At 45.5% G+C, this 17,629-nt stretch overlaps 1 protein-coding gene across 3 annotated transcripts; it reads left to right on the top strand.

Moving 5' to 3' along the window:
• Positions 1 to 3,797: 3,797 nt before the first annotated feature.
• Positions 3,798 to 14,432, top strand: Tat (tyrosine aminotransferase). Of its 3 annotated transcripts, XM_050143500.1 has the most exons (13): positions 3,833 to 3,933; positions 4,444 to 4,544; positions 4,902 to 5,148; positions 5,290 to 5,394; positions 7,677 to 7,744; positions 8,506 to 8,664; positions 9,277 to 9,415; positions 10,025 to 10,077; positions 10,906 to 11,058; positions 11,585 to 11,713; positions 12,068 to 12,151; positions 12,958 to 13,056; positions 13,388 to 14,432. In XM_050143500.1, the coding sequence occupies exons 3-13, from the start codon at positions 4,914 to 4,916 to the stop codon at positions 13,526 to 13,528; spliced, it is 1,365 nt and encodes a 454-aa protein (XP_049999457.1). In that variant the 5' UTR covers positions 3,833 to 3,933; positions 4,444 to 4,544; positions 4,902 to 4,913; the 3' UTR covers positions 13,529 to 14,432. The 3 variants fall into 3 exon arrangements, with proteins under 3 accessions (XP_049999456.1, XP_049999457.1, XP_049999458.1); XM_050143499.1 differs by lacking the exon at positions 4,444 to 4,544 and having other exon boundaries at positions 3,798 to 3,933; XM_050143501.1 differs by lacking the exons at positions 3,833 to 3,933; positions 4,444 to 4,544 and adding an exon at positions 4,629 to 4,648.
• Positions 14,433 to 17,629: the final 3,197 nt, after the last annotated feature.

Below are 17,629 nucleotides of genomic sequence, written 5' to 3'. Positions count from 1 at the left end.
AATACTGAGAAGGATACCCTGGAAAACCTCCAGTTTCTGAAAACATCTAGAAATATTGGATAAAATACATATCTGAGTTCCTAAGGAGAAAAGTGAACACCGTGAGGGCCAAACAAGAAGGCACTGAGAACCTCTGCAAAGGTGAACTAGCTCCACCCCCTGGGAGAACTGTCCAGGGAGCGGGGTGGGACAAGCTGACGGTTTGTGTGCACAGGAGGGGAGCTGGACCAGGGCCTCGGACCATCCTTGTGGTCTCTTCTCCCTGCCGTCCGTCAGTCTCTGGACTGCAGTCCTGCTTCCAGAAAACCATCCCACAAACAACAGGAAGCATAAGATTTACCAATCTCTGTTGTACAGGATGTTCTGTTTGCTTTATTTGCAGTAGAAAATCTGAAAGTTTCCCCATGCGCAGCCAGAATGGGACAAACAAGTACTGTGTAGCCATCGAAAGAGAGGTTTCTGATGTTGTGGTACATTTCTGGGATCCTAGCATTCCAGAAGCTGAGGAGGGAGGACTGGGAGGTCAAGGTCAGCTTGGACTACAGAGACCCTGTCTCAAAAAAAAAAAAAAAAAAAAAAAAAGAATAAGCTTGATCTCTTTGTGCGATAATAGGAAAATGTTTATGTAACATATGAAAATTAAAAAACAGCTAGGCCATAAAATAGCTTTGTTCAAAAGAATAAAATGTACAACACATAGCAACTCCAAATTTTAGTAGAAATAATTTTAAAGATAGAGGGCATTAAAAAAGAGTGATGAAATTAATTTAAAAAAAATCTCTTTAGACTTATTTATTTGATTTTTGTCTATGGGTATTTCGCCTGTATGTATGAATGTGCCCCCCTCCCCCATGTGTGTGTCTGGTTCCCATGGAGGTCAGAAGAGGGTGTCAGATCTCTGGAACTGGGGTATGCATGCTTGTGACTTGTCCATGTAGCAAATGTAGGAAACACTTGCTAGCTGGAAGGCGCCACACATGCAGTGCCACACATGCAACGATACACATGCAACACCACACATGCAATGCCACATCTGCAACGGCACATGTGCAATGCCACAATGCAACACTACAGTGCAACGCCACACATGCAGCACCACACATGCAACGCCACACCTTTCAGGACTGTGTATCTGAGCTGTTAGAAGCAGGCAAACCCTTGTGGATACAAAGGCAACTGGTCGTTCCCAGCAGTAAAGAGGAAGGAGAGCGTGGCGGCTCCACGTCATGGGTTCCCTTTCGGGAGCTAAAGTGTCCTGGAATTAGACACTGGTGACAGCTGCACCAGACTATGAGTGTGCTAAAGAGAAATCACTGAATCTTACACTTTAAAAACCAGCCAAAGGTGCTGGGGATGGTGGCACACGCCTTTGATCCCAGCACTCAGGAGGCAGAGACAGAAAGATCTCTGTGAGTTCGAGGCCAGCCTGGTCTACATCGCCAGTTCCAGGACAGCCAGGGCTATATAATGAGACCATCTCCAAACAAAATTCAAACAGCAAAAAATTGTGTGATTTTATTTCTACTCCCCAGTGTTGCAGTTCCTGATGTTTTAGGTGGCTGCTGAGGACCCAGTATCAGGGCCTCATGCTTGTCAGTGGCCAACACGTCCTCAGCTGGGCCATATTCCAACTCTTCTTCCTCCTTTTGGCAGATTAAAGTTAAGTTCTTTCTAAATGGAAGGGATTAGATGCCCCTCTTTGCCTGATGTCTCTGTTTCTCCCCTGGAAAGCCAACGTGGCATCTGCCTGCCTCACGGCATGGGGAAGAGGATGGCTGCACCAGATATGGATGGCTGAGATATGGAAAGACCAGGCAAACCAGGGATGTTCTGCACCGCTGGGGTGCGGATCACTGCCACTTAGATGGGGTGGACTGAGCTTGTGTCCCAACAAACAAACAGGGCCTGTGTCTGCGAAGTGACTAAGTCTTGCTATGTTTAACCTCTGAATTGGTGACATTTTTCATAAATTAGCAGGGTGTTGCTGGAATTCTGCTTGGACGTTCTTGCCCCTTTTTTCTGACGCTAGGTATCTACAGTTACTTTCCACTGTGTATTTTTATTTTTATTTATTTATTTATTTTTGTACAAGGATGAACCAAGGTAAGCGCTGTACCACTAGCCTCTCCTACCTTATCTTTTGAGACAGAGTGTCTCACTGCACCTGAAGCTCACCCACTGAGATAGACTAGCGGGCCATAACATCCCAGGGATCCCCCGTCTCTGTCCTCACAGCATTGGGAATACAGACACTCACCACCACGTCTAACTTTTATGTGAGTTTTGGGGATCCGAACTCAGGTCCTCATGCTTGCAGAACAGTTGCTTTACAGACAGAGCTATTTCCATCACCCCTACTCTACTCCGGTTTTTGTGGCTGCCCTTGATGGGTTATCCTCTCATTAACTTTACAGGAAGTAAAGGAAGGAGATTGTTGTTTGAGAATTGGACCTATGCTTTGACTCTTGAAGGAGGTGACTAAGGATAGCCCCTTCTCCAGGCAAAGAAAAGTCGAGGACCGACAGAAAGGTCAGCAAGCTTTTAAATGAGAGGGAGCTAAACTTTAGAAAGGCAAGGTGCGCACACCAGGGAAGATTCTGCTGGCTTGCTGTAGATTTTATTGGAGGTTATGGTGATGTGTGCCTTTGGGCGCTAGAGCTCTGCTGTGCCGGGGGTGATGTGAGCCTTGTGCATTTAAAGCACACTCCACTTGTTGAGGCTCATTACAGAAAGTGGACGTTATAGACCTGCACGGTGTGATGGCTGAAGCACTAGACACGCACAGAGAAGCTACTAAGGAAGCCACCAGTCCCTGCACCTCTTGTGGGTAGTATTAGAGCTGCTGTCTGTGCGTGTTGGAGAAGCAGGGAGCATGCGTGGCTGGGGAATCAGACTATGCGCTTTAGTTTGGAAGAAAGATCCCGCTACGATTGTTGTTGGTTCCTTCGTTAACTTTGTGATGTTATAAGCTGTTCTGGGAATTTGCCATTGTTTAATGAAGAAAACAGTACTTGGAAATTCTCTCCCTTCCACTCAGATACCCAACCCACTGAACACTGGAACAATTTTGCACACCTAATGAAGAGAAAGCTGCAGAGATTTTGGCTACCTTTGTTTCTTGATTGATTATTAATTTATTTTAACTGCCCAGTTTGTTCTATCTAACAGGAGTCCAAAACCCTGTGCCCCGTGATAGGCTAAGTAAAGGGAATTAAAGCACAGGGAAAAATAGGTAGTAGTAGCAATAATAATAATGCACATTATTGAACAAGCTGGAGAGTACAATTCTGTCTGTGCTTTGGAACTTTATTATGTGTGTGTGTATGTATTTCTAGTTATCTATCCATATACCTATCTATTCTGGTACACTGATGAGATTTTTATTTGGTTTTTACTGGAAGTGTAGTTGAGTTTTTGTGAGGATTACAGCTGTCCATGGCAAATCATACATATGGTAGATAAATAGTCAACCAAGCCCTTATCATTGCCTCTGTCCAGGAGTGAGAGTAGAGTGTACCAGGAGAGGGCACCTGAAGGACCCTCATTTTTAGTCAATGGATGGCCATACTGTGAATAGTTTCCACCACAAAAAAGGACGACGAAGTTATTTACTGATATCCACAGTGTTTACATCTCACCAATTGACCAGAAAGAGTTAAGAATTCCAGCTACTTGAGGAGATGATAAGTCCCAGATTGGATGATGACCAAGGGTTGGGGTGAGAAACAGCAGAGTGTGTTGGGGGAGGTTCAGAGGAGGGCTTAGTTCTCACTCTCAGCCAATGGCACAAGGGCTTCAGGCCCAACGCCCATTGGCTGAAACTATTTCAAGGGTCAGGTTTGTACCTGAACTCATGGTCACAGGACTTGGTGGAGGAGCACTCGTGAGCTCACAGGTTTGGTGCCTGAAGGCTGCTTTGCTCAGACGTGGAAGGTAATTCCCAAGGTCCTCTGGGCTGGGATGGTGATTGGGACATTCCTGCCTTTCTTTCTGATGTTCTGCCTCGTCCTGTCCAGGGCTGAGATGCTTATCTGACATGGTTTTACTTTAACTGGCATCAATATTCATATCTCTCTCTCTCTCTCTCTCTCTCTCTCTCTCTCTCTCTCTCTCTTTCTCTCAATGGTCTTAGGGTTTGAACACTGGTTGTTGAGCAAGCGCTCCACACTGAGATATTACTACCTTAGTTTTATAAAGTTTCTCAGACAGGGTCTTGCCAAGCTGCCAAGGTTGAAGTAATTACTGGGAAGACCCTTTGTTGGGGGGGGGGGGCAGTGTCTCTGTGGACAGATGGTCCCCGACATGCTTTGATTAAAACTTCCTTGGCTTGTCTTAGAGCATGGGCATTGGGGTGGCCTACAGAGGAACCCCACTTATTCATAACTGGGAAGATGACGTCGCAGGGAAAGGCACTCGTCACCTAAGATGAAAACTTGATTTCAGATCTCTAGGACCCATGTGAAGTTATATATGTCAGCACCCATCTGTAATCCCAGAACCCACAGCGAGGTGTGGCAGAGACCCTGCCTCAGACAAGGTGTGAGGTGAGGACTGACGCCCGGGGCTGTCGTCTGACCTTCGCACATTGCAGTGGCACGTGCTGGTCTTTACTGGCACACGTGCAGGCTCTCCTACTCTCACACAAAAGGCAAGAGAAAAGCCCCACCTGTCACAGACAAATTAAATGTGAATAAATAAGTGCTTCCTGCTATTTTGTAAGATGGGTTGTTACCCTATTTTCCATCTCCCATTTACAGCAAAGCTAACCTGCAAGTGGAAGTCTGTACAGAGTTAGCAAGATGCATCTGCGAAGTCACCCCTCACCCCACTTAGGTCCATAGCTCCCCGTTCCACGGTGCCCTGCTTTCGTCATCAGGGCGATGTGTTTCTTTTTCCTATAGGCTTTGCGAGTCATGGACCGCTACGTGATCCAGACAAATAACAGTGCCAGCCTGCCTTCAGTTCTGGATGTGCATGTCAATATTGGTGGGAGAAGCTCGGGGCAGGGAAAAATGAAAGGCAGGAAGGCCAGGTGGAATGTAAGGCCCTCCGACATGTCCAATAACACTTTTAATCCCATCCGGGCCATCGTGGACAACATGAAGGTGAAGCCCAATCCAAACAAAACCGTGATCTCGCTGTCAATCGGTGAGTTTGGTCTGCTTGATGGAGGGTTGGCATTGCCCTCCCACCTCCCATCCTCTTGGGCTGTCGGGAAGAGAGGAGAGGAGACCCAAACACAGGGATGTAAACTCTAGTGGTTCTTTCGCTTTCCTCTTCCATGAACAGGTGACCCTACTGTGTTTGGAAACCTGCCTACAGACCCTGAGGTTACCCAAGCCATGAAAGATGCCCTGGACTCAGGGAAATACAATGGCTATGCCCCATCCATTGGTAAGCCTGCCCAGAGACAGCCCTGGTAGCTTCAAAATCTGTAGTGCTTTTTCTTGTTTTGTCCTGGTTTTGATCATTGCTACATAACACAGTCTGACCTCAAACTAGTGATCCTCCTGCTTTAGCTGTTCAAGAACTTGGGTTATAGGCATGTGCTACCATGATTGGCTTTTAAACTTATTTGTGTGTGTGTCATGTATAGAGACAGAGAGAAACAGAGGGGACAGAGGTAAGAGAGAGAGAGAGAGAGAGAGAGAGAGAGAGAGAGAGAGAGAGCGAGAGAGCGAGCAATGGTGTGTGTGTTAGTCAGAGAACTATGGGAATTGGTTTTGTATTTCCATCATGTGTGTCCAAAGGCTTGAACTCGGGGTTGCCAAACTTGGCAACAAGTTCCTTTACCTGCTGAGTCCTCTCACCGGCCCTCTTTCATGATTTTTGAACAGTATTCCACCTATAGTAATTGCTTCTGATTTCCTGATTCATGATTCTGAAGAGCCCAAGATGAAACAGCCCTTTAGATTTAGAGAAGGCCCCCACGGTGGATTCTTAAATGCAGCTACTGAGGTCTAATTTCTTTCCTGATTCTGTCTGCTTGCTGGACTCTCCCCATTAGGTGCTCAAACATAGTCATTCCTCAAGCAGTTCTGCCCATCTTTGCCATGAAGGCCTGAGCGAGTCCGGCTGGCACTCAGTCCTCTGGGCTCTACATTTATTTATACTTGGCCCCTATAAATAGCTCCTTTGTTTCTTTGTGGGTTGAAGCTATGCTTTCATCCCAGCCTTGATCTCTTTGACATGCATTTTTAAGCGTGTAAGAGGGGACATAAGAAAGAATGGCTGTTACGTTGGGGACAGGAGTTATTCCCGAGAGCTGAACACTTTCCCATTTAGGGAAACTCCACCTGTCCAAATGTCTCTTCTAAAGATTTTGGTAAAATAAATAATTCCTTGACTTTATTTGCACGTTGTGTATCTTCCCCTGGGTGTGGTGTACACTGAACTATTCCTATATGCAGAATAAGAAAACAGCAGCGTAGTTTCATACTGCTATCAGATTCAAAGCTTTTCCAAGAGGAATCAGGGACAGGGCTATTATTATTATTATTATTATTATTATTATTATTATTATTATTGACAGAGTTTCTCTGTGTAGTTCTGGCTGTCCTGGAACTCACTCCATAGACTAGGATGGCCTCGAACTTGAACTGAGAGAGATCAGTCTGCCTCTGCCTCCTGAGTGTTGGGATTAAAGGTGTGCACCACCACTGCGCAGCTGAGACATGCCTTTAGGTGGATTGCTTACATATTAGAAAGTTGCACAAAAACCAATCGGATTCAAGACTCACTATTAGGTCACAAAAATATTATAATGAGGGCCAGTGAGATGTCTTAGTGGGTAAAAGTGCTCGCTGCTAAGCCTAACGATCTGAGTTCAATCCCCAGAACCCACATGACAGAAGGAGAGAGCCGACTCCACAGAGTTGTCCTCCGACTGCCACACATGTGCTTTGATATGTGCACACCCCACACTACACAAATAAATACCTTTATTATCCAAAGTAATTGAGCTTGGAAGCTGGACTCAAGCCTTCATCTGAGAAGTGCTGATAGGGTCTGAGCACTGCACAGCGAAGGAGCGGAGCTGATGGTGCTCTCAAGGAATACGCTCTCCCTGGAGACCACCTATTTTCCATTAATAAAGTAGGAAATGTTGATCAATGTCACTTGAAAGAACCATTGGTGTATCTTAAATTAAAGAAGATGAATACAGTCTGTATCTTTGCTAACTTGTCTTTTGGAAAGCAGTTTTGTAAAACATTATATAATAGGTTTGAAACTGCCAATACAGTAAGCCTGCAAGCCGCATTGGGAATGTTCTAGAAGAGAACCCTTGTATGAAGATACTATAAGTATATCATATAAGATAAAACACTGAAATTGGATCATATGCATTGAAACTGTTGGTGGCATTTTAAAAAAAATAGACCCCATATAAAGGGATCAGGAATAATTTAAACCCTTGTTTACAGCACCATAAAATGCAATCATAGTAGGCTAGATTGTGTATTTTATGGTTTGTGAACTGCTTCTTGTTGTCGTCATAGATTTGTACTTTTCATAATGCTGCCACATATCAAGTTAATTCCCTGTGCATATGGTGACTGGGCACACAGAATAAACTGGCCCCAAGCAAGAACAGGATGCAGCTGGCAGCAGTGTTTGGGGCACGACTGTCACTCAAGGGTGGGAAACCACCAGCTTCCTCTCCCCTGTCGTTTCAGGCTACCTGTCCAGTCGGGAGGAGGTCGCTTCCTATTATCACTGTGCTGAGGCTCCCCTGGAAGCTAAGGTGAGCCGGGATACCAGCCTCGAGGCCACGGAGCGCAAGCAGACTCCTTGCTTCTATCCCACAAGGAGTGGTGATTTGAACTTCATACATCAGTAATTGTGACTAATGTCACCACAGTGTAAGAGGTGTCTCCTACCACTGATGAAGTATTGTCACCGAGTCTCAAAGGACCCCCAAATCATCCTAGACTTTATTTCCTTCAGAAGATCATTGAGAAACTATTCAGAAATAGCGAATAACTTAATTTCAAAGAATTTATCATTAGGATGTGTTTAAGTATGTGTCTTCCTTCACTCATTTTAGGGCATTGAGGGAGAACGCTAGGGATCTCATGGCAACCGAGTGCCGTGCTTTAGGTGATGCCCAATAAGAGGATTGTCTGCTTTCTCATCAAAGAGATGTCTTTTATCTGGGTTCAGAGAGAAGTCAGGCTTCAAGTCTGCCATCAAAAGTAAATAAATAACTTGGTGAAAAGTAGTCCAAGGTCAATCGAAGATCTCCCTTGAAAGTTGGTTGACTCATAGCCAGCTTGTTCTTTTTAAATAGATTTGTTTACTTTTTTAAAGTGGCCATCATTTGCAACAACATTTAGAGATACATAAGAGATGGGTATTAGGAAGACAGACACATGCACATGATAGATGATAGATAGATAGATGATAGATTTGGTTTGGGCTCAGCACGACCTTTCCTATTTTCTTGGCGCTTTTTGAAGTAAGTTAATCATTGCTTCCAAGTCCACCCTTCTCCTTTCTTTGCAGGACGTCATTCTGACAAGTGGCTGCAGTCAGGCTATCGAGCTCTGTTTAGCTGTGTTGGCCAATCCAGGACAAAACATCCTTATTCCGAGACCCGGGTTTTCCCTCTATAGGACTTTGGCTGAATCTATGGGGATTGAGGTCAAGCTCTACAATCTACTGGTAATCGACTTTTGACTTTTTAAAAATGTTTATTTTATCTTGAATGTATGAGAATTTTGTCTGTGTGGCACTTGTGGGCCTGCTGGAAGAGGGGGGTTAAAGCCCCTAGAACTGAAGCTACAAATGGTTGTGAGCCATCATGTGGGTGCTGGGAATTGAACCTGGGTCCTTTGCAAGCACAGCAAGTACTCTTCACCCTTGAGTCATCTCTCCAGGCTCTGACTTTTAATTTTTGATTCAAGTGCTCAGTTACTACTCTGTAAAAAAAAAAAAAGAAAGAAAGAAATGATTCAAAGGCAGAGTTTATTCTTTTAAAAATTATGCTTATTTGTTTTGTATGTATGTTTCTGTGCATGCATGGAGCAGTGAGCTTGGTGTGTGCAAGCAATGGCACATGTGTAGAGGTCTAAGAACACGTTTCAGGAGTCAGTTCTTTCCTTCCATCACGTGGGGCGTGGGGATGGAACTCAGGTGATCAGGCTTAGTGGCATTTACCGGCTGAGCCATCTCACCGGCTCTTACTCTAGTCTTTATACTAAACCCTTGGGTAGAGTATTCCGCCTAAATTTTTCAGAAACATCCTAGTCTCACTCTTTTTTTTTTTTTTCTCAGCCTGAGAAGTCTTGGGAAATTGACCTAAAACAACTGGAATCTCTGATTGATGACAAGACGGCTTGTCTCGTCGTCAACAACCCCTCAAATCCCTGTGGTTCCGTGTTCAGTAAGAGGCACCTTCAGAAGATACTGGCAGGTAAGCGCCAAAGGCCCCTGCACGGGGGAAGAAGTGAGAGCGGAATCCTTAGCTGTCGTCCTGAGCCTGGGATGGAGGTGGAGAAATGCCAGCCCCAGCTCTAGTCAATGGCGTGTCATGGACACCAGGGCTGGTTTAAAAGGGGGAAATGAGAAATACAGGGTGCACATCCCTAATCCCCAAATGGCAAGCATTCCACTTTGGTGCATTTGGCATTTTCAGATAAGAAACGTTCAAATGGCAAGTCTGTATAAATATGCCCAAATCCTTCTTTTTAAAACCCGAAACAAAAACAAACAAACAAACAACCCCCCTGACGAATCATAACAATAAAACCCCCGTCCCAGGCTTCTTAGTTAAGAGGCCGTTCACCCGTATTTGCCTTCGCTACCGCCACGTGGAAGAGAGAGTCTGAAATACGTGGTTAAACGGCAGAGTTAGGCTAACATCCTGGAAGAATGCCAGATGTATTTAGTGCCTAAGAGGACGGTCAGAACCACAAGCTTAGAATGCAGACCCCAGAGGCCTAGGTATGAAGAAATGACGAGATCGTTCAAACTGAAAATGATTCCAGCATGGTTTATTTATTTATTTTTTTCTAATTTTCAGTGGCTGAAAGGCAATGTGTCCCTATCTTAGCTGATGAGATCTATGGTGACATGGTAAGTCCAGGGTGGGTTATAACACTATAGGAGTGCCAGTGCCATTTTGTTTGATGGGGCGTCTAGAGTTAGCTAATGGAATCTCTGGAAGTTGTGTACAGCCCTCTCTTCAAATGCACAGATCACGTCTCCTTAGCTCATTGGCTGTTCGCTTATTTAATTCAAAGAACTGGGGAATCCCTAACGTTGGGATTTACTTGAATATAGATGCCAAGTTGCTAGGATATAAAGGTCTTTGTAGGTTTCTTGTTTATAGATGTGTGTTTGTAAGAGTTGGTGGGGGGGGCGGTCCTCAAAATGTAACCCATGCCTAGGCCATGCTTGAGTCTGGGTCCAATTCCCAGCATCAGAAATTAAAAAAAAAAAGGTGCTGATGAAGAGGGAGGACTATTGTATTACTGACTGGGGAATATTATTCTAGACTGCCTTGGAAATATTACACATGACAAATGTGCTGTGTGGTCTTTTAATCCATCCCAAAGGCTGAGTTCTGCAACATAGTTTGGCCCAGGAATGTTAGATATTGGACTATTTTTTATTACCTTTTATTTTTAAATCTACAACTCCACCAGCCCTAATTCCACAGTGCCGATTTTCAGAAGTTGTACATACTATTCGATTAGCGCCTCTGTACTCATTTTAGGTTTCCTTTAATCCAGACCACGCACCAAACTGTCTTGGATAAGTTTTCCGGAACCACGTGGGATCCAGTCATGCCTGAGGGTGGGAAGGGGCCTGACGATTTTTTTTTTCTCTGTCCCTCGACGTCTAAGGAGGGGAATGGAAGGCTCAAGGTCCAGAACATTCAAGAGCTCCTCTTTTCCTCAGGTGTTTTCCGATGGCAAATACGAACCCCTGGCCACCCTCAGCACCAATGTCCCTATCCTGTCCTGTGGTGGGTTGGCCAAGCGCTGGCTGGTTCCTGGCTGGAGGTTGGGCTGGATCCTCATCCATGATCGAAGAGACATTTTTGGCAACGAGGTGAGAACAATACGGTAAAATGGCATGAGCAATTTCGTGTTTGTATGGGTTGAACACTCAGTGTTGCGGAGGTAGGGTTTCCTCCCCCTCCTGACAGTATTGCTCACAGTGCCTGGGAACGTGATGAATATTCCTCATCCAAACCCATTGTCACAAGTTTGGGTCTCTGGGTCTGTGAAGAAATTTCATCGGCCTCCAATGTTAAGACTCTGGAAGGGCGGACATTCACCGTAGTGAAAGCACTATTGCTCATGTGTTATGGACCCTATTTTTATTTTGTCTTCATGACACCCTCTGAGACCATTTTACAGTCAAGAAAAGCAGGGTGCAGAGGAGTTACAACATCTGCCCACAGTTACATGCAGGTTTGTGACAGAGTTGGACTGTAGACGCAGGTGGTGTAATGTTAGAGGGTCCCTAGGGACCTTCCCTTCCAGAGATTAAAATCCTGACGGAACGGTCAGAATAGAGCCACCACACAGGGGTGTTTTAAAAGGGCTAAAGTGTTGTTTCCTGGGGATTCTAGATTCGAGATGGGCTGGTGAAGCTGAGCCAGAGGATCCTGGGGCCGTGCACCATTGTTCAGGGGGCCCTGAAGAGTATCCTTCAGCGGACCCCTCAGGAGTTCTACCACGACACTTTAAGCTTCCTTAAGGTAAAACGGCAGCTGGGAGCCTTCCACTTGAGGAATGTGGGACCAGAGAACACATCAGTGGAACAAGGAATAAGCTTCCCTAATTTCCGTTCCAATGTGGGGCGTCAATGTCATTTTCCATAGGCACAGTCTTCTCACTTCCTGTAATTCACTCTGTCTTGCTAAGAACTTGAAGTGAGGGGGTTTGGTCCTGTTAATCTCTTTGTGCCTTCAATGAAGGTTCTACCTTCAATGATGATTTTATTTCTTTTTTAAAAAATAGCTTTATTATACAAAAATTTACATGTAAAAGTCATGCTTTTCTTTTACTTAAACTTTGATCCTTGGTTTTTTTCTTTCTGCCCCTTCTTGTAGTCGAATGCAGAACTCTGCTATGGGGCATTGGCTGCCATTCCTGGACTCCAGCCAGTTCGCCCTTCTGGAGCCATGTACCTTATGGTAAGTGTGTGGGGTGTGTGTGTGTGTGTGTGTGTGTATGTTGTGTGTGTGGTGTGGTGTGTGCATGCATGTGTGTATGTGTGTTTGTTGTGTGTGTGGTATAGTGTGTGTTGAGTTGTATGTGTATGTTGTGTGTATGTATGCATGTGTGTTGAGTTGTGTGTGTAGTGTGTGTATGCACAGAAGTGATAAAGCACAGGAGACTGGCTTGGCAGGATTGTCATGGGTGGCCAAGCAGGGCATGCCTCCATCTACAAAGACAAAGGCACCGGTCCCCATCATTTGAGGAACTGCTTTGTTATGAATTATCCTAGTGCTTTGATTTAACCTGTGCTCACAAAACTCTCCCAACAACCAGTACAGCCACCATCTCATGCATAGATAAAGGACATGCTTTGTGTCTCACGGCTGAGAGTGATGTTGGCTCGTTCAGAGACAGGGGGACCACATAGGGATTTTGTAGCCCGGGGATGCTAAATATCCTGTAATTGATGGGGTCGACCCAACAAAGTAAAAAATTACTTGGTCCTAAGGCTAACTTTACCTCTTTTGAGAAAAGAAAAATGGCATTTCTTTTTCTATCTTTATTTATCAACATCCAGGAAGGAACCTTCCGATAAACTCCAACACAAACATGCCCTCTCCTCCCAGCGAGGAGCTCCTGAGTTCTGAGTGGTGATGTTCTTAGTTATGGGCAGGAGAGCTCCCAGGCAGCTTTCAAGGAGCCCCTGCTCTCATTTCTGGCACAGGAAGCTGGCCTGTGTTCCTCTGGTGACACGCTGGTCTCCCTGCTCTCATTGGTACAGGTTGGAATTGAGATGGAACATTTCCCAGAGTTTGAGAATGATGTGGAGTTCACAGAGCGGTTATTTGCCGAGCAGTCTGTCCACTGCCTCCCAGCGACGGTGAGTGCCGTGTCTCCGGACCCCGGAGGTCTTCCTGAGCTATGTTTTAGCCTAACCTGCTCTTCCATGCCAACTGTTCTCATTTGATAAGATTCCATCATTATCCCCCCAGTAACAGGAAAATGAGTCAGAAACACTACTGTGGGTGGGAGGAGAACAGTTTATTTTAAGACAAAGTCACCCGGTGGCTGACTCGGCAATCCAGGCATGGGTGTGGAGCAAACTGACTCCCCTGATGTAATGGGTCTTGCAGACTAGAGGCCTGGCTACGCTAGGGTGAGCCAGGATCAGATTCAGTTGCCCTGGAGATAACAAGTCCTTGTTTTCGCAGTGCTTCGAGTACCCAAATTTCTTCCGAGTTGTCATCACGGTCCCCGAGGTGATGATGCTGGAGGCTTGTAGCCGGATCCAGGAGTTCTGTGAACAGCACTACCACTGTGCTGAGGGCAGTCAGGAGGAGTGTGACAAATGACGTGTGCCCGCACACATTCTCCTGAAGACGTGCGCCCTCACGCATCCTCCTGAAGACGTGTGCCCTCACGCATCCTCCTGAAGATGCGTCCCATCCAAAGAGGGCTGCACTGGGCTGTTCCCCCTCAGGGAGTCAGGTGTCCAACCAGTCACATCCTACACATACCCGGAACCCCAAATTCTCCCCTCACTCGACTCTGCTGGAGGGACCCAGGAGTTCATTGCACGCCCCCCCCCCCTTCCCCAGTTTTATAGCTTCCTTATCCTGAGAGCACCGGGCAAGCAGGTTTACCAGAAAGAAGGTGGGACAAGAAAAGTGAGAGGTCAGGATGGGAGAACCAGGATGACTCCCACGCTGTCAGGAGCATCCTCTCCACCGGGGTCCCAGGTCACCTCTGGGGCTGCCTCACTTCAGACTCGCCTAGCACTCTTTGCTGTAGAGCTACACTGGGAGGAATGTGAGTTCGGTTAATTGTCTTCTCAGCACCTCAGCACACTAGCAAACTATTTAAAGGGTCCTTGGCAGAAGGTGTTTCTTTTTTTTTTTTTTTTTGTAAAGAATTATTTTGCGGCGCCAATAAATGCCAGCTTCCTAACCGATTGGCTTCCTAAGTTTAGCTTCACTTACATCAGGTTTTCTCAAAAACAGGAAGACACCTCACTGTGGGAGAAAGAAGGGGTGACAGCGCTCGCCACAGACACTGCTGTGTGCAGGCCGGCACCCTCCTCGGAGCCCTCTTGTAGAGGCGTTGTCACGTCTGCTGTCATGTGAATGTTGATTTATTAATATTTGTTATATTATCTTTTCGTATATTTTCTAAGAAACATTTATATTATTAGATCTTTTATTTTGTCAAGGGCATAAATTATTATTTTCTTTTTTAAAATAAATTTTATCAAGTATGCGTCTCTGTGACATGTTTTCTCCGGGGGGTGGGGTTCCGGTCCCAAGGATGAGTCCAGTCAGTCTGTTACCCGTTAGGTGTCTGTAGTAGTGCTTTCCTCACCGCTGGAACTAAACACCTGACCTAAGCCGCTCAAGGAGTGGAGGGTTTATTCTGCCTCTCGGTTCCAGGGGGATGCCATCCGTCCTGGGGGCGGGGCGGTGGTGAGAGAGGAACGCTTGCTGTGCTCAGTTCGATTTCTCCTTTGGATTCATTCCAGGGCCCCGGCCCACGGAATGTTGCTGTATTAGGATGCCTGTTTCCACTCAGCTACCCTACCCTATGAAATCCCTCGCAGCCATGCTCCTGCGCTGTTCTCCCGCGTTATTCCAGACTGTGTTAAATTGGCCATCAATACCAACTATTCTAGCATCATCTATTTCTTTGTAGACATACTGATTCTGGAAGTTACAAAACAAACCCTATCTTCATTTACAAACAAACATTTCGTAGGTCTTTGACACCACACGCCGAGCTATCCTTGCCTGGATCCTCGGGCCACTCAGTGGGGGAACAACTTGGAGCGAGTTTCACTTGACCTGCCAGTGAGGGGTGCTGGATCTTTTGGGTCTTTCAGCACTGTCTGCAAATGCTATCAGGTGCAGTTACCTGTTTACAGGTTTTCTTCAATATCTCTGCTAGAGAAGTGTGTGTGTGTGTGTGTGTGTGTGTGTGTATGTGTGTGTGTGAGTCTTGCAAGGTTGGCCTGGAGCCATGTTAGACTATTACGGTCTGGAGATAGCTTACCAAGGCAAGTAAGTCTTAATTAGAAGAGAGACTTAGGAGCTCAACCAGCTACACCCAAAGGATTAAATTTACAAAATATAAACACCACCACCTCCCAACCTATGTTTCAGTTCAGTGAACTCCCAGAAAATTTATGTCTTAATTTTTCCCTATCACATCCAAGATGAAGGGACATACGATGACATTGGTTTTCTGTATGCCACCACTGTGGACAGCTTTGTTTTTTTTAAACTTTATTTATGTGCATTGGTGTGAAGGTGTCAGATCTCGTGGAACTGCATTTTCAGACAGCTGTGAGCTGCCATGCAGGTGCTGGGAATTGAACCCAGGTCCTCTGGAAGAGCAGTCAGTGCTCTTAACCGCTGAGCCATCTCTCCAGCCCCCACTGTGGACATCTTCCAAAAATGTCTGGCTCCTCTTTTCCTGTCTCCTGTCCCCAAAGAAATAAACAGGAAGATGGTGCTTTACACAAGATGTTTAGCTTCTCCGGCATAGATGGTTCCACCCAGAGCTACTCACAGGATTCTGCCCAGACCCTGCAGTTCCAGTTTCTTTGGTCTGCATGTTGGTAAATGAACCAGATGAACAGTCAGGCATCTTGAGGGGGAAATGACAGGGGATGTAGCTCAATGGTACAGCCCTTGGCGAGTAGGTGCAGGACCCTGGGTTCATCCCTCCCATTGTGATGGGGGTGGGAGTACAGGGTTGGGGGAAAGACGGGGTGGGGGGTGGTGAGGGATGTATGCACATTGGACAAATGTCAAATGACACATACAAACATTCCGTGTTTCATACAAAGGCCCTGTCCTTCAGCTGCTCAGTTTCTTCTCTGGTGGGGAAATGAGTATTTAGTGGTCCACACTTGAGAATTATTCAGAGCAGATGTAAGTGGCTGCGTGTGCTTAGGTAGACAGAAGTTCCCCTTTAAAAACCAAATGACTTAACTTTACTCCTGAGCTCTGTCTAGGTCGAAGGAGGGTTGACACGTCTGAAGTATTCCTCACGGCCCCAGTGTCTCTAAAAACCCTACCCCGTCCCCAAGCTTAACACTCTGGAAAGATGCTTTTCTGCCTAGTAGTGTCCAAGAGTCTCCGAAATCACAATCTGGATAAGAAGGTGGGGGACAAGGGCTGCAAGTTGTGGCTTCACCTCACCCAGTTTGACAGGCCCGGACCAGGATGAGGTGGCACGAAGTGATCCAAACTTCATCTTTAGTTCTCAACTCCCCAGCCTGGAAAACTCAATGCGCAGGCGCAGATGGACGGCCCTATGGGGCGGGGCTAAAGGCCACTGTAGGTGATCTGGGAGCAAGCTTCGAGAGTAGCTCTGGTTTTTCCTCCGTTCTGTTCGCACCTTCAGTTTGAACTTGACCCCGCTGCCCAGTGTGATATTCTTTTCCTCTTGTATGCTTTCAGGTTTCAAGAATTTGACAAGTCATCCCTGGGCATCAAAATCATTGGTGAGCATAATATAGGGTTATTTATTTAGGGGTAGATGCACAGATCATAATCCTCTGCTGGAACAGGGCACAGCAACCTAATCCTGCAGCCAGAAAACAGGCCGGGCACATGTTTTATATCAGCATATATAGTATAAGAGACCACACCCCAAAAAAAGAGACCACACCCAAGTGGGCTGGTATCTTAAAGGCTACTGGCAGTAGAAATTTCTACTGCACCTCCCCCTTTTGTTTAAACAAAAACGTTCAAAGCCTAATACAAAGTTATATACAATAAGAACAAATATCAGGTATAAAAATTAGAATTACAACCAGCATAACCAATATTAAGAAAAGTGATAAATGTCTCAATAATTATCCTATCCTAATGAGTTTAAGTCTTGTATAATAAATCACTTGGCCAAGTCATGAGAGGAAAGTAACTATGTATCTAGTCTTCAACCTGAGAAGGGAAATAATATTACTTGAGTAAGCAGAAAGTGCAATCAAGCAACTTCCAAAATGTGTAACAAATGACAGAGACAACTGGCTACATGGGTAATCACCTGAAGTCTCATTTGCAACATTGGAGCAACCAACTTTGGCTAAGGCCTAGAGTAACAGACAGACCATTTTCAGAGGCAGAAAATTCTGAGCTAGTGTGGGATTTAAGTGTCCATCTTCACTGGGAAAGGAATAATCAGTTTTCTTCAGTGAGATGGCCTATGTTTGGTGGCTGATACTCCAGCTGATATTGGCCTTAACCCATGAATTTGCAGAGAAAAAGGAAAAGGCCCAGGCAGATTTAGAGAGGATGAGTAGGAAGAGGATACGATGTAAAAATATTGTTTTCATGTATAAAATTGTCAAAGAGTAAATAAAAAGATTATTAAAATTTGCATGGAAAAAAACAAAAAAAAAATCATTGGTGAGCATTTCCAGCTCCAGGCCAGTCCCACCAGATGTGAAGCAG

The sequence above is a fragment of the Alexandromys fortis genome, unplaced genomic scaffold (genome assembly GCF_014885135.2).
Source record: "Alexandromys fortis isolate MF-2015 unplaced genomic scaffold, M_Fortis_MF-2015_v1.1 scaffold_1, whole genome shotgun sequence".
NCBI classification, from domain to species: domain Eukaryota; kingdom Metazoa; phylum Chordata; class Mammalia; order Rodentia; family Cricetidae; genus Alexandromys; species Alexandromys fortis.
The sequence above is the reverse complement of the archived record's forward strand: the minus strand, read 5'-3'. Positions and strand labels throughout refer to the sequence as shown.

Coding starts and splice junctions, on each gene's coding strand:
- Tat (XM_050143499.1), top strand. CDS start 4,914: ATGGACCGCTACGTGATCCAGACAAATAACAGTGCCAGCCTGCCTTCA. Junction 5,149..5,289: donor CGTGATCTCGCTGTCAATCG/GTGAGTTTGGTC, acceptor TTCCATGAACAG/GTGACCCTACTGTGTTTGGA. Junction 13,057..13,387: donor TCCACTGCCTCCCAGCGACG/GTGAGTGCCGTG, acceptor TTGTTTTCGCAG/TGCTTCGAGTACCCAAATTT.